The 14,146-nt window shown below is 57.7% G+C and overlaps 1 protein-coding gene across 3 annotated transcripts in view; it reads left to right on the top strand.

Moving 5' to 3' along the window:
• The window catches only part of GMEB2 (glucocorticoid modulatory element binding protein 2), a 39,526-nt gene extending 26,299 nt beyond the window's left edge, over positions 1 to 13,227 (top strand). For all 3 annotated transcript variants that reach the window (XM_034952165.3, XM_063601153.1, XM_063601154.1), the window contains 6 exons: positions 2,693 to 2,796; positions 4,778 to 4,935; positions 7,463 to 7,534; positions 8,166 to 8,303; positions 8,692 to 8,814; positions 10,103 to 13,227. In XM_034952165.3, coding sequence (XP_034808056.1) covers positions 2,693 to 2,796; positions 4,778 to 4,935; positions 7,463 to 7,534; positions 8,166 to 8,303; positions 8,692 to 8,814; positions 10,103 to 10,743 — 1,236 coding nt within the window. In that variant the 3' untranslated portion in view covers positions 10,744 to 13,227. The remainder of the gene's footprint in view (positions 1 to 2,692; positions 2,797 to 4,777; positions 4,936 to 7,462; positions 7,535 to 8,165; positions 8,304 to 8,691; positions 8,815 to 10,102) is intronic.
• The last annotated feature ends 919 nt before the right edge of the window (positions 13,228 to 14,146 follow it).

Below are 14,146 nucleotides of genomic sequence, written 5' to 3'. Positions count from 1 at the left end.
TCTCTTGAACCCGGGAGGCGGAGGTTGCAGTGAGCCCAAGATTGCACCAGTGCACTCCAGCCTGGACGACAGAGTGAGACTCCATCTCAAAAAAAAAAATTTTTTTTTTTGCAATAAAGGCTATCATTGGAACAATTCATGAATTTGACTATGGACAATGGATTAGAGAATAATGTATGAATGATAATTTCCTGATGCGAGTTGTTCTGTGGCTGCGTAAGAGAAGCTTGTTCTTAGGAAATATACACAAGTGTTGAGGGCCTAGGGGCCCGACGTCTCTGCTTCACTCTCAGTAGCTGCACGTGCACAGGTCTAGGCGGGGGCAAGGGGGCAGACGGGAGCAGGCAGTGAGTCCGGAACGCACGTGTGAGAGCTCCCTGGACTATCCTGGCAATTACCCTGTGAGTTTGAAATTGTATTAGAATTAGAAGTTGGAAACACGAAAGAAATGTACCATAGGTGACATCATAATGAAATTCCAGAAGGACGGGGACAGAGAAGATCCTCAGTCTAGCCAGGAGGAGAGACGGATTGCTCAGGAGCAAGAATCCCGCCGGCCGTGAGCTCCCGAAAGCAGCGCAGGAGCAGAGGTGGCAGCGCCAGAGCCTCACTGTGTGGCGAGTGACGACACCGTGAGGTCGTCTTTGAAATTATGCTGGAAGAAAGACGTTTCCAGAAAAAGACACGAGTTTGCCACCAGCAGATCATGACTGAAGGATGTTCTGAATATGCATTGCAGGCGGAGATAGGAGGCCTCCAGATGGAAGCGCTGTGCTGTGAGGAGGTGTGAAGAGTCGGGGAAACGTGGGTCACCCGACCAGTCCTGTCTATTCAGCATCGAGAGAGACGCCCTGGAGGGCCTCAGAGATGAGAGCAGGGCCACGTGGCTGTGGTCTGGAGGGTCAGGAGCGGGCCGCGTTAGCTCCAGGGGGTCAGGAGCGGCCGCGTTAGCTCCGGGGGGTCAGGAGCGGCCGCGTTAGCTCCGGGGGGTCAGGAGCGGCCGCGTTAGCGCTGGAGGGTCAGGAGCGGGCCTTAGCGCTGGAGGGTCAGGAGTGGCCGCGTTAGCTCTGGGGGGTCAGGAGCGGCCGCGTTAGCGCTGGAGGGTCAGGAGCGGCCGCGTTAGCTCCGGGGGGTCAGGAGCGGCCGCGTTAGCTCCGGGGGGTCAGGAGTGGCCGCGTTAGCTCCGGGGGGTCAGGAGTGGCCGCGTTAGCTCTGGGGGGTCAGGAGCGGGCCTTAGCGCTGGAGGGTCAGGAGCGGCCGCGTTAGCTCTGGGGGGTCAGGAGTGGCCGCGTTAGCTCCGGGGAGTCAGGAGCGGCCGCGTTAGCTCTGGAGGGTCAGGAGCGGGCCTTAGCGCTGGAGGGTCAGGAGCGGCTGCGTTAGCTCTGGGGGGTCAGGAGTGGCCGCGTTAGCTCTGGGGGGTCAGGAGTGGCCGCGTTAGCTCTGGGCTCTGGCAGCTCTGGCAACTCTGGTAAGCGTGACATGCTCAAGCTCCTGGAGCCACTCAGGAGAGTACAGCATGTAGCTTCCTAGCTGGGAGAGGAAAACCTGGGGTGAGAAGAGTAACAAAGGTGAAAGCAAGAAAGGAAAGAGGCAGGCCTAGGAGGGGCAGGGAGGTGAGGCTGGCTGAGCCCAGAGCCCTAGGTAGGATCAGGCCCTTTGGGTGCAGTTGAGTTTACTAGGTGTGAGCCACGTTGGGTAGAAGTGATGGCCGGCAGCAGCCTCAGTCACAGCCAGTGCAGCCTTCCTGCCAGGCTCCGACAGTGGCCAGAGAATCTTCTGGATTCCACCTTCTGGACTTCTATCGGATCTCCCTGATCAGCCGCATGAGGGAGAGCCAGAGACTGGCTGGGCTCAGTGTTCCCGTCTGTGGCACGGGGGTCATGAGAGGGTGGGCTCAGGGATTGGGAACATCACTTCCTTCAGCAAGCTAGACTTGGGCACGGCCCGGGGGTGGAGGCGGCCCCCGTACTCAGGCCTCCTGGGTCCAGCTGCAGAGACCTCGTGACTCCTCCATCCCCAGCCTGCTTGTTTTCTAAGTAAACGCAGTTTTATTCCAGTTTTTGGTTTCAATAATTGCTTGTGTAACAAGATTGAACAGGATATTTTACCTTCTCAGTTTCTCTGAGCTCCCACATGGGTGAAATTAGCAAGCAGGAGGGTTCCCCTGGCTTAGAAACAGACGAGTGTGTGTGTGTGTGTGTGTGTGTGTCAGAGTGAGAGCAGGTGCCGGCGTTTGCTGCACGGGGCAAGGTGGTGTCAGGAGGGACCTGAGGAAGGTGGCGTTCACAGCTCCACCCATGTGCTGGCATCTGTTGCCATCTGCGATGTAACGTATGCAATAACTTGTATTTATAAAATACATTGCACAGAAGCAGTTTGCTTAGTCTGCCTGGAGGAAGAGAAGGCCACACACCTTCTACCTGGTGTGGTCAGCCCAGCCCTGTCTAACCCCAGGCACACAGCAGCTCGGCCCCCTCAGGGCTGGAGGAGACGCCACTCCCCACTGCAGCCACCGTGCCTGTGGGTCATGTCCTTGTTTTACCTGAATGCTCTGTAGGAGACCTGCACTGGTCAGAGCCGTGCCGTGGCGCTCTTCCTGCCTTGCGCCCCTGACTCAGGGTCGGGTAGGAGATGGGGGCACCCTATGTGGTGTCCCGGCCAAGCTTGACCCACGTGACTGTGTCCCCCACAGTACGACGAGCATGTAATCAGCCCGAAGGAATTTGTGCACCTGGCCGGGAAGTCCACCCTGAAGGACTGGAAGAGAGCCATCCGCATGAACGGCATCATGCTCAGGTGGGCGCTGGCGCAGGGTCAGCCTCCCTGCTGGAAGGGGCCCTGGCAGCTCTTGCTTTCTTGTGGGGTTTTGGGATTTTGAAGATGAGGCATATTTTAGATGTGGTGAGTGCTGACAACCTCCCGGGTGGCTGCTGCACCTGCTCACACCCAAAACTGTAAACCTGTCTCCCACACTCCTGCCAACAGGGACACTATCAGATTTTTAGAATTGTTTTGTCAGTCATTTAAATTTCCACCAATTCTTTACCTGAAGGCACTTGTGGCTGTTTCACCGTTGTAAAATAAAGGGTTGGCTGGGCACGTGGCTCACACCTGCAATCCCAACACTTTAGGAGGCTGAGGCAGGAGGATCACTTGACGCCAAGAGTTTGAGACCAGCCTGGGCAAAATGAGACCTCATCTCTACTAAAAATAAAAAAAAATTATCTGGATTTGGTGGCATATGCCTGTGGTCCCAGCTGCTCGAGAGGCTAAGGTGGAAGGATCACTGGAGCCTGGAAGTCAAGGCTGCAGTGAGCTGTGATTGTGCCACTGCAATACAGCTTGGGTTACAGAGTGAGACTCTGTCTCAAAAAAAAAAAAAACAAGAATAAAAAGGGAAAGAAAAGGGTCTGTTCCAATTATGCATTCTGAAAATAAAAAATAAAAGGTATAATCTGGTATTTGTGCATCAGATTTTGGCCTTTTATGTTACTCCTTATTTCTGTCCTTTCTTTCACTTTTTTTTTTGAGAGGGAGTCTTGCTCTGTTGCCCAGGCTGGAGTGCAGTGGCATGATCTTGGCTCACTGCGAACTCTGCCTCCTGGGTTCAAGCAATTCTCTTCCTCACCCTCCCCAGTAGCTGGGTTTACAGGTGCTCGCCACCACACCCGGCTAATTTTTGTATTTTTAGTAGAGACGGGATTTCGCCATGTTGTCCAGGCTGGTCTCGAACACTTGACCTCAGGTGATTGACCTTCCTCAGCCTCCCAAAGTGCTGGGATTCCCGGCATGAGCCACCGTGCCTGGCCTTCACTTATCTGTGAATCATAAGCCTCAGTCTCGGTCTTTGTGGGCCTGGCCTCTACCTCGCTTCCCAAGGAGGGCCCCTGCTTTGTGCTGGAGTCAGAGTTTGAGACCTCACGAGTGACTAGCCCTGGGTCCTTTCCCATGGCTCAGGTCCTTTCCCTGTCCAGCTGAACTGGCCTCTGATTTTCTGGAACGTGGCTGGTGGCACAGCTGTGGGGACCACCGGCCAGGTAGGCAAGTCCTGAGCTGACCACAGAAGCATTAGCCTGTGTGTGTCTGAGGTCAGTGCTGCCCAAAGATTGAATGAGGCTGGAGCCTCTGACCCTCATTTCATGGGTCGAGGCAGGCTCGTTGAGACACACAGGACTGAGACCCTGGACCTCCGGAGAGGCAGAAGAGAGGGCCCTGGGAGGGCGGCTCTCAGCAGTTTGGGCCGTACGAAGCCTTCCTGGTAAAGATGAGGATGAGTGGCAGCCATGGCCGTTGGTGCTGTCCTGCGCCCTCATCACTCTTCTTTGCTGTCTCTGTGCCTTTAGAAGGAGGAAGGTTCTCCTGGAAGTGATTTCCCACCTTCCTCTGCTTCAGAATGAGTCACGCATGATGCAGGTGGACTGGGCCCACCTTTGTTAGCTGTGGGTCACTCCCTTGGGGCTGGGGTAGTGGGACATCCCAGAAAGGCCCAGCCCCACAGACTCTGACGGGCACCTGCAGGACACCCACTGGCCAGCGCTCGCCCCCTTCCTGGGGACAGTGCCATGGCGTGGGCCTGGGCTGGCTGTTTCTTCAGCAGCAGGGTCCTGCACGCCGAGCTCACGCTAAGAGGGAAGCAGAGCCCACCCTGCCCTGTGGAGTTGCCAGCACCTCTGCTAGGACTGCCCCACATGGGTGGATGGCCCAGGTCAGGGTGGGCGGGCCAGGTGCCTTCGGCTCTGGGGCCAACCTGGACGCTCCATGCCACCGTCTGTCACAGGAAGATCATGGACTCCGGGGAACTGGACTTCTACCAGCACGACAAGGTCTGCTCCAACACCTGCCGCAGCACAAAGATTGACCTCTCAGGAGCCCGTGTGTCCCTGAGCAGCCCCACGTCGGCCGAGTACATTCCCCTCACGCCTGCCGCAGCCGACGGTAGGTGCACAGGGCTGCTCGTCCTGACCCAGCCCCACCCTGGCCATGGCCACAGAGGGTGACATGCCCCTGGGTGGCCTCCCTGGCCCCAGGTGTTTGCTCACGCCAGGACTGCCGGTCTCCTGCCTGGGACCCTGAGTTGTCTGGGATCAGCCTCCTCCTTCCTCACAGAGGAGATCTGGCAGAATTGCTGCTTTCATTGACAAGGAAGATTGAAGCACTTTTCTTTTTAAGCCATTTTCGTTGTAATATAATAACTCACGTGTGGGGAAGGGTATAGCAAGTAACAGAGAGTGACTGGGCACCCACCCAGCCCCCTCCCTCCCACCCCCACGGCCCAGCCCCAAATCTGGACCCGCTTCCCTCCTGACCTGGTGGTTTACGGAACTGCGCGCCTGTGCTCCCGCCTTCCGTGCTGGGTGCCTTGCTGCAGGTATTCCTGCCACTTGGGTTTTTGGGTGACGCTTTAGATACTGTTCCACATTGGTGTCTGTAGCTCTAAACTGTGGAGAGGTTGTTCCCTAGAATTCTTTCCAGCTTTATGAATAGAGAAATTTTTCTTAAAACTACAGTTAGGCTGGGTGCGGTGGCTCACACCTGTAACCCCAGCACTTTGGGAGGCCAAGGCGGGTGGATCACTTGAGGCCAGCCTGGCCAACAGGATGAAACCCTGTCTCTATTAAAAGTACAGAAGTTAGCCGGGTGTGGTGGCGCATGCCTGTAATCCCAGCTACTCAGGAGGCTGAGGCAGGAGAATCGCTTGAACCCAGGAGGCGGAGGTTGCAGTGAGCTGAGATCGCTCCACTGCCCTCCAGCCTGGGCGACAGTGTGAGATTCCATCTCAAAACAAAAAAACTGAAGTTAAAGTGAAGTTAGGTCCTGGGCTCCCTGGTCACATCTCTGGGTGGTCTTTGGTGATGTGTTTCCAGCAATGCCACGTGCATTGTCCCTAAGCTGCCACTCCGCATTGCTGGCCAGATTGTGTTCCTGTGTGCCCAGGGACGTCCTTGTTGTTGGCCCAGGTGGGACCCAGTTGAGTCCTGTCCGGTCCCGCTGGGTAGGAGAGTGAGGCCAGGGCACTAGGGAGGCCTCACCCTTCTCCTGGGCCCCCTTCCACGTCCTGCTGGGGCAGCCTGGCAGGTTCAGTGCTGAGTCCTGAGAAGCCCAGGACACTTGGGCTGCTGTGGTCAGAGGGGCCGGGTAGAGCCCAGCCTCCTGTCTGTCCTCCCCAGGGCCTCCCCAGCGGCTCCACCGCGTTAGTGTTGGCCCTGCCTGACCGCCTGCCAGGGAAGGAACTGGGCCTTCCACGGCCTGTAGTCAGTGCCTCACAGCTAGGCTGAGGCTCAGCTCTTCTGAAGATGATTTGGGTTCTTTAACCTGAAATCTCTGAGAACCATTGACTTGGCTACTGTGCAGTTAGTAAAAGATGCTGTGCCAGCCCCAACTCGGAAAAACGACTCATTCACGCCCCAAATAATTCCAGATGTGTAATATGAGTCATACTCACCACTGCCATGTCTTTGATGAATGTGGAAAAGGCCAGTATTCCCAAAACATTCAACTGCTTCCAGGTCGTTGGTGGTGGTGTTGGAGACGGAGTCCTGCTCTGTCGCCCAGGCTGGAGTGCAGGGGCCTGATCTCGGCTCACTGCAACCTCTGCCTTCCGGGTTCTAGTGATTCTCCTGCCTCAGCCTCCCGAGTAGCTGGGATTACAGGCGCATGCCGCCACACCCGGTTGACTTTGTATTTTAGTAGAGACGGGGTTTTGCCGTGTTGCCCAGGCTGTTCTCGAACTCCTGACCTTAGGTGATCCACCCGCCTCAGCCTCCCAAAGTGCCTGGATTACAGGCGTGAGCCACCACATCCGGCCCCGGGTTTGTTTTTTAAGCCAGATCTGTGTATAAAGTCTCTATCAGCAACGCCCAAAATGGCCACATATGAACGACACACCCAGTCGTGTTCTGCAGGCACGAGAGAGGGACCCACAGGAAGAGCCAGGACGGTTTCTGTCTCTCAAAGCCCCACTTGTTCTGGTGTAGAAAAATGGAAACATGATAGATACTGAGATTTATGATGACTTCAATGAAGCATCACTTGAAGAGGCGAGGTGAGGGCGAGCCCCACGGGCGACAGACGCAGCCGCAGAGCTCTCGGTGGGAAAACAAGTCAAGCAGAAGGATCACCTTGTCTCGCTCCTGACGGTCCAGTCGAAAGTGCTTGTTGAGTACAATCGTAAATGGACAAGAGGAGGAAAGTGTTGAGGATTTGCTGAAATTGGGTGACGGGTTCAAGGGATTTGTTTCTGCGTTGTTTCTCCTTTGTATGTTTGACAACGTCTGTGATTAAAAATAGCCATAAAATATAAGGCAGGTACACTTTGGCTGTACTAGTGTGTATCCTGTGTTTGTCAGTTTTGTGAAGACAGATGGAAAGGTTCAGAAGGTGGTGTGAGGAGGGCGGACAGGGTATGTGGGGTGTGGGACTGTGGTCCAAACAGCACTCACCCGAGGTTCCCTTTCGGCTGCAGTGAATGGGTCTCCTGCGACCATCACCATAGAGACCTGTGAAGACCCTGGCGACTGGACCGCGGCCATCGGAGGTACGAGGTTCCTCCTTGTGGGCTTCTCACAAGCCCTGGCGGGGTGGTGGAGTCTCTGCCCACCTCGGGCCACACAGGGGCTCCAGGAGTCCAGGTGGGGCCGGCGGGGTCTTTGTGGAGAAAGGCCTGGCTCCAGCAGCATTGTCGTGGGCGCTCTGAGGCTGACCTGCTAGATTTCGGCACTGTGGATGTGTCTGGGCAGTGCAAGCCCCGCACAGTGCCAGGCAGTGTCTGTGGATGTGTCTGGGCAGTGCAAGCCCCGCACAGTGCCAGGCAGTGTCTGTGGATGTGTCTGGGCAGTGTCTGTGGATGTGTCTGGGCAGTGCAAGCCCCGCACAGTGCCAGACAGTGTCTGTGGATGTGTCTGGGCAGTGCAAGCCCCGCACAGTGCCAGACAGTGTCTGTGGATGTGTCTGGGCAGTGCAAGCCCCGCACAGTGCCAGGCAGTGTCTGTGGATGTGTCTGGGCAGTGTCTGTGGATGTGTCTGGGCAGTGCAAGCCCCGCACAGTGCCAGGCGCTGCCGGCTCTGGCATAGTGTCCTCGTGGCTGTGGTGATGTCCTTGTGGCTGTGGTGGCTGCCCCGTGTAGCAGCACTTTCCCTGCCCGCTGAACCCACTCCTTCCCTCACAGATGACACGTTTACCTTCTGGCGGGGGCTGAAGGACGCCGGCCTGCTGGACGAGGTCATCCAGGAGTTCCACCAGGAGCTGGTGGAGACCATGAGAGGCCTGCAGCAGCGGGTCCAGGACCCTCCCCTGCAGCTTCGAGGTGAGAAGCTGCATCTTCCCTCTTGCCGGCTCCTCAGCCCAGGAGTGTCTGCAGGAGGTGAGGCCACTGGCCCTCCTGCCCCTAGGCCCTTCTGTGTTGCTGGGTTGGAGGCTGAATCTAGGCTTGGGACTCCTGCTGTGCTGAGGCTGAACTTGGTGGGAGGATCGCCTTGATGTATCTCAGTCTTCTCCCTCTGAACTGAGCTCCTGGCTGGCTGGGTTCCTGAGGAGCAGCCTCAGTGGTGGTGTTCTCACTCTCTAGGAAGGGCCCGGGCGCTCGCCGAGCGTCCGCGTGGCTCTCTAGGAAGGGCCTGGGTTCTCACTGAGCGTCCGCGTGGCTCTCTAGGAAGGGCTTGGGCTCTCACTGAGTGTCCGCATTACCCTTTAAGATGCTGTACTCCTCAACAACATCGTGCAGAACTTCGGCATGCTGGACCTGGTGAAGAAGGTGCTGGCCAGCCACAAGTGCCAGATGGACCGCTCGCGGGAGCAGTACGCCCGGGACCTGGCAGGTACGCTGAGACCACCCCCGCCCCGTCCCCTGGGCGGTAGGCTGAGGACCTGGAGCCCACGGGCTCACCCCACGGCTGTGCATCCACATGCACTTCCTGGAGTCACCGCCACCACGGCGAGCTTCTCCGCACTGCTGTTGTGCGAGGAAAACAACCTGAAGCTTAAGTGAGGTAGTCAGACCTCTCCATTGCACTAAGCTTACATTTACCGACATTTCTGTGATGAACCAAGTAGTTATTTAAGAGAAAATGACAGAGGCCAGGCGCGGTGGCTCACGCCTGTTATCCCAGCGCTTTGGGAGGCCGAGGCGGGCAGATCACTTCAGGCTAGGAGTTTGAGACCAGCCTGGCCAACGTGGTGAAACCCCATCTCTGCTGAAAAAAACAAAACAAAACTGGGCATGGTGGTGCGCGCCTGTAATCCCAGCTCCTCGGGAGGCTGGCAGGCAATTGCTTGAGCCCAGGAGGTGGAAGTTGCAGGGAGCCGAGATCACACCACTGCACTCCAGTCTGGGTGACAGAGCGAGACCCTGTCTCAAAAAAAAACAATGACAGAGAATGGGAAGGGCTGGTCCTGACCCCGCTCAGAGCTCAAGCCCCTGATATTGGTGCGTTTCCTCCACGCTCCTCTTGGGGTCTGTGCTTACTGTGTGTTCACTGTGTGTGTGTTCAGTGTGTGTGTGTTCACTGCGTGTTCACTGTGTGTTCAATGTGTGTGTATTCAGTGTGTGTGTTCACTGTGTTCAGTGTGTGTGTATTCAGTGTGTGTGCACTGTGTGTTCACTCTTCACTCTGTTCACTGTGTGTGTTCACTGTGTGTGTGCACTCTGCGTGTGTGTGCGCATGTTTATGTTTAAACACATGTGCCACATGTGCTGCTTTTCCTCCTCTCGATCTTAATATGTCACAAGAGCAACTTTCCACGCTGGGTGTGTGAAAGCTCATGCGGGGATCTGAGACGGCATTTCCGCGCTTGCACGCAGGCCCTGGGTCAGTGCAGGAGGATCTGAGATGGCATTTCCGCGCTTGCACGCAGGCCCCGGGTCAGTGCAGACCCTGGGTCAGCACGGGCTGGTGTCTACCCCGAGGGCCATCTTGGGCCCCGTCTCCCACAGACCTCACCTTTGGCGGCCATGTGGTCATCTGGGTTTGTGGCATCAGGTGAGCAGACCTGGGTTGCCACTGACCCAGGGGCCACCCAGATGGTATGGCGTGTCTGCCCCCATCCCCTGCATGCCGCCATCCATGCCCCCGTCCCCTGTGTGATGCCATCTGTCCCTCCCTGCAGCCCTGGAGCAGCAGTGTGATGAGCATCGTCGCCGAGCCAAGGAGCTGAAGCACAAGTCCCAGCACCTCAGCAACGTGCTCATGACGCTGACGCCGGTCTCCCTGCCACCGCCTGTGAAGCGGCCCCGGCTTGCACGTGCCACATCAGGACCGGCCGCCATGGCCTCGCAGGTGCTCACCCAGTCTGCCCAGCTGGCGCTTGGCCCGGGCGTGCCCGTCCCCCAGCTGACCAGCGTGCCCCTTGGTAAAGTGGTGTCCACCCTGCCGTCCACCGTCCTGGGCAAGGGTTCCCTTCAGGCGCCCCCCGCCAGCTCCCCGGCCTCCCCGCTGCTCGGGGGATACACAGTCTTGGCCTCTTCCGGCTCCACCTACCCCAGCACAGTGGAGATCCACCCGGACGCGTCCAGCCTCACGGTCCTGAGCACGGCCGCCGTGCAGGACGGTAGCACGGTGTTCAAGGTGGTCAGCCCACTGCAGCTGCTCACGTTGCCTGGCCTGGGCCCCACCCTGCAGAACGTGGCCCAGGCCTCGCCCGGCTCCAGCACAATTGTGACAGTGCCCGCAGGGGCTGCCCCTGGGCCTGAGGAGCACACGGCCACCATTGAGGTGGCTACCATGGCAGAGGACCATGAGCGGAAGTAGCCGACGGGAGGGCGAGGCCCCTGGGACGGACAGGGCTGGCTGTCTCTCAGCCGCGGCAGCAGGGAGCGGGCAGAGGCCGCAGGGCTGGCTCGGGCAGGTGGGTCACGTGGGCTGCAGAACCAAAGAGAGGAATCGCCAAAACAAATCACGAGAAGAGAGAAGGGGACAGAACAGCGAGAGCAACCTGGAAAATCGGTCTTCAGGTCCCACGTTTCCTCCCCCTTTTTTCTTGGGAAATATATTTTTCCATCTGTTGCTTATTAATACTGTTTACACATTGGGCCTTGATCAGGAGCCAGGTGGGCGGGGGCTAGGGGGAGCCTGGGTGCAGCAGAGACAGAGGAAGCAGAGCCAGGTGCCGAGCGCGACCCTGCAGGTGCTGGACACGGTGCAGCAGGTCACGAGGCCCCCGTGTCTGCACCCAGCCAGGTCCCTGGGGATGTTACTAACTCATGACTTGGGAGCTGAGCCCAAGTGTGAAACCTCTGGATCCTATGGATTTGGTTTCTTCCCACAGTTTTCTGTAGGTTTAGTGTGGTTGGTGCCCTGTTCTCCTCCTGTTGGGAACATGCACCCGGAGCTTGGGGTGCAGATCCTGATGGGTGCCTGCCTCCCCCGCCCCCAGCCGGTGCTCAGGTGGCCCAGGGGCCGCACAGACGAGGCGTGGTCCAGGCATTGTTGCACATGTACTGAGGGTGTTTTTAAGTGAATTGCTTAGTAGGCTTCTAGGAAGAGTCAGATTTATAGCATTTTCAACCAAAATAATGGTGAGTGCCTAGGCTTCCCGAGTTAGCTCTTTGGGTGGCCCCTGAGCCCCTGTGAGTGCACTTGACCGGGTGCGGAGGTCCTGGGCAGCCTGTCCCTGAGCCGGCCCCTCCCAGGGGTCTGAGATCCGTGAGGTGTGTCCCTAGGGCTTCAGTCCTGGGGCAGAGGCATAAACAGAACCAGTCACTATGGAGGTTGAGGGTTCCCGTGTGGGCCCTTCAGCTTGGGCTGCTTGGCCACGGAACAGCCCTTGGATCCCTGGCCCCCGGCCCCCATGCAGCCCCTGGGCTGGCCCTTGGTGGTCTCTGTCCAAGGGAGAGCCCCTGGGTGTTCAGGAGGCTGCCCAGGGTGGGCTGCTCAGGGCAGCTGCCGAAGGTGGAGCCCAGAGCCTGTCTGGAAGGGCTGTCCGTGGCTGTCCTGAGACCTGGCCTTGGACTCACAAGGAAGACCAGGCTGAGGCCCCTCCAGGCCAGGGTCCTGGGGCAGGCATCTCAGGGAGCAGCCAGCCCAGGCCTCCTGCCGTCTCCAACAGGGCATGTCCCGGGAGGACCCTGAGTGCCAGATTCCCCTGGACGCTCCTGCTGATTCTGTCGGCAGTTGAAGGCCCGTCTGAGGCCCCGCAATGCGAGGGTCCCGTGTCCCACTTCACTGCTCCGAAGGGAACTGGCTGGCTGTCCGTCCAGTGAGCGGCCCAGACCCCACCTCTGCGCCATTGTCACCAGGGCCCTGTCCTGGCTGCCCTCACCCATGTCAAGCTACTGAGGCTGTGTCTTGTTTGTTTTCTCTGTTACACTTTTGTTTGCTGTTGTCACAGTCAGCTGGTTTCGGCGTGATGTTGACCTTTTGATGTACATACTCCGTTTTAAACTCATTTCCACTCTAGTTGAGTTCTGCAGCATGCAGCGGTATGACCCTACGGGGGTCAGGAGGGCCCTGTAGCCCCCACCCACCAGCTCAGAACCTGTCACTAATACAGCTGCCTGGGACCCTGGGACCCACAACCTTCCAGCTGCTTCCCTTTGTCAAAGTCACGAGTGCGTCTGCCTTGACGGCCCTCGTCAACAGAACTTCCAGTGGGTTGTGGGTTCATTTCCTTTCTTTTTAAGAACAGGGTTGGGACCTTTTCTGCCCCTGCCCCTCAGCTATTGAGGCATTGGGAGAGGAAGTTAATTTCAGAGCCATACAAAAATAAGCCACAACCAGCTTCAGAATTAATTCCCAATCCCCCATTCCACCAGGGCTGGGAGCCCATTCCCAGTGCTTCCCAAGGCCCTCGGGGACGTCTACCGCCAACCCAGCTGCTTCTGGCAGGGGCTCCGAGCCCCAGCGTGGGGAAGGGCCCTGGAGAAGCCCTCATCCTCGTGGGAACCACACTGCAGTGGGTGGGGAAGGTTGTCGTCAGCACCGCCCCCGGCTCCTCCAGGTCCTGCTGGCTCCTCGGGGGCAGGGTTCCCTGGACCTCCCAGTTCTGCGCCTCGGGGCCAGCCAGTACTCAGAGAGGGGGACCTTCTCCACCACGTACAGAACACGGGTTTTCATGGCTGCCTTTGGTTTGGTTTTCTGAGAAGATAGGATTGGATTGGATTTTGCAGAGGGTGAGAACTTCTCTGTGCCTGCTCAGAGGCGCCCTAGGGAAGGGCCATGTTTGAGTTTTGCTTTGTATGTTGTTTTGCAAGTATCTGCCTGGTACTTTGATTTAAAATAAAAACAATTTTCATAGTTTGAGTGTCTATATCTTGGAATGAAGTGTGGAGAGAAATCAAGTCTATAAACACGCCCAACGCAAACAGCGCTGGCTGCCACCCCCGCCCCGGACCACTCACACCCACATGCTTCGTTCTTCCAAGTGTGGCCTGGGGGCTTCAGGACCCTTCCAGGGTGTCCCGAGGTCAAAGCTGTTTTCATCACAGCAGGTGCCCTGTGCCCTTGTCCTTCTCTCCCCAGCACGCGTCGGAGTTTTCAAGAGGCCCGGTGGGAGGATCATGGCCGTTTTAGTCGTTAGTGCTACTGTAACAAAATACCGCGGGCTGGGGGGCTTGCAAGCAACAGAGGTTCATTTATGCGGTTCTGCACGCTGGCAAGTCGGAGATCAAGAGCATCAGCCGATTCGGTGCCTGGTGAGGGTTTAGAATCAGCCGATTCGGTGCCTGGTGAGGGTTTTGAATCAGCTGATTCGGTAACCCGTGAGGGTTTTGAAGGTGTCCTGCAAATCGCTGGAGGACAATAGTAAGAACAGCCTGGGCCCCACCTTGACCCGAGGCTGGCGTCGGAGGCACCGCCGCTCACAGGTAAGGAGACCTCTCAGTGGCACAGGGGCCTGCGCCCGCCAGTCAGGAGCTCAACAGACTCACACCCAGGGGGGCCCCTTCCTCCCCTCTCCCAGGTTCAGTCCCAGAGCCTTCTCGTCACCAACGCTGTTCCCCTCCCTGCTGCCATGGTCCACCCAAGGCCATAGGAGCCTGCACACCAGCCACAGGCCGGCCTCCCAGACTCACGGCCCAGCAAGAGGCAGACATAGAAGTCCACGCTGTGTGGTCACTGGGTGCGGTGGCTCCCGCCTGTCATCCTAGCACTTTGGGAGGCTGAGGCGGGTGGATCACCTGAGGTCAGGAGCTTGAGACCAGCCTGGCCAACATGG

Source organism: Pan paniscus, chromosome 21 (assembly GCF_029289425.2).
Source record: "Pan paniscus chromosome 21, NHGRI_mPanPan1-v2.0_pri, whole genome shotgun sequence".
Classification (NCBI taxonomy): Eukaryota; Metazoa; Chordata; class Mammalia; order Primates; family Hominidae; genus Pan; species Pan paniscus.
Note: the sequence above shows the minus strand (reverse complement) of the source record. Positions and strands in the feature narration are given on the sequence as shown.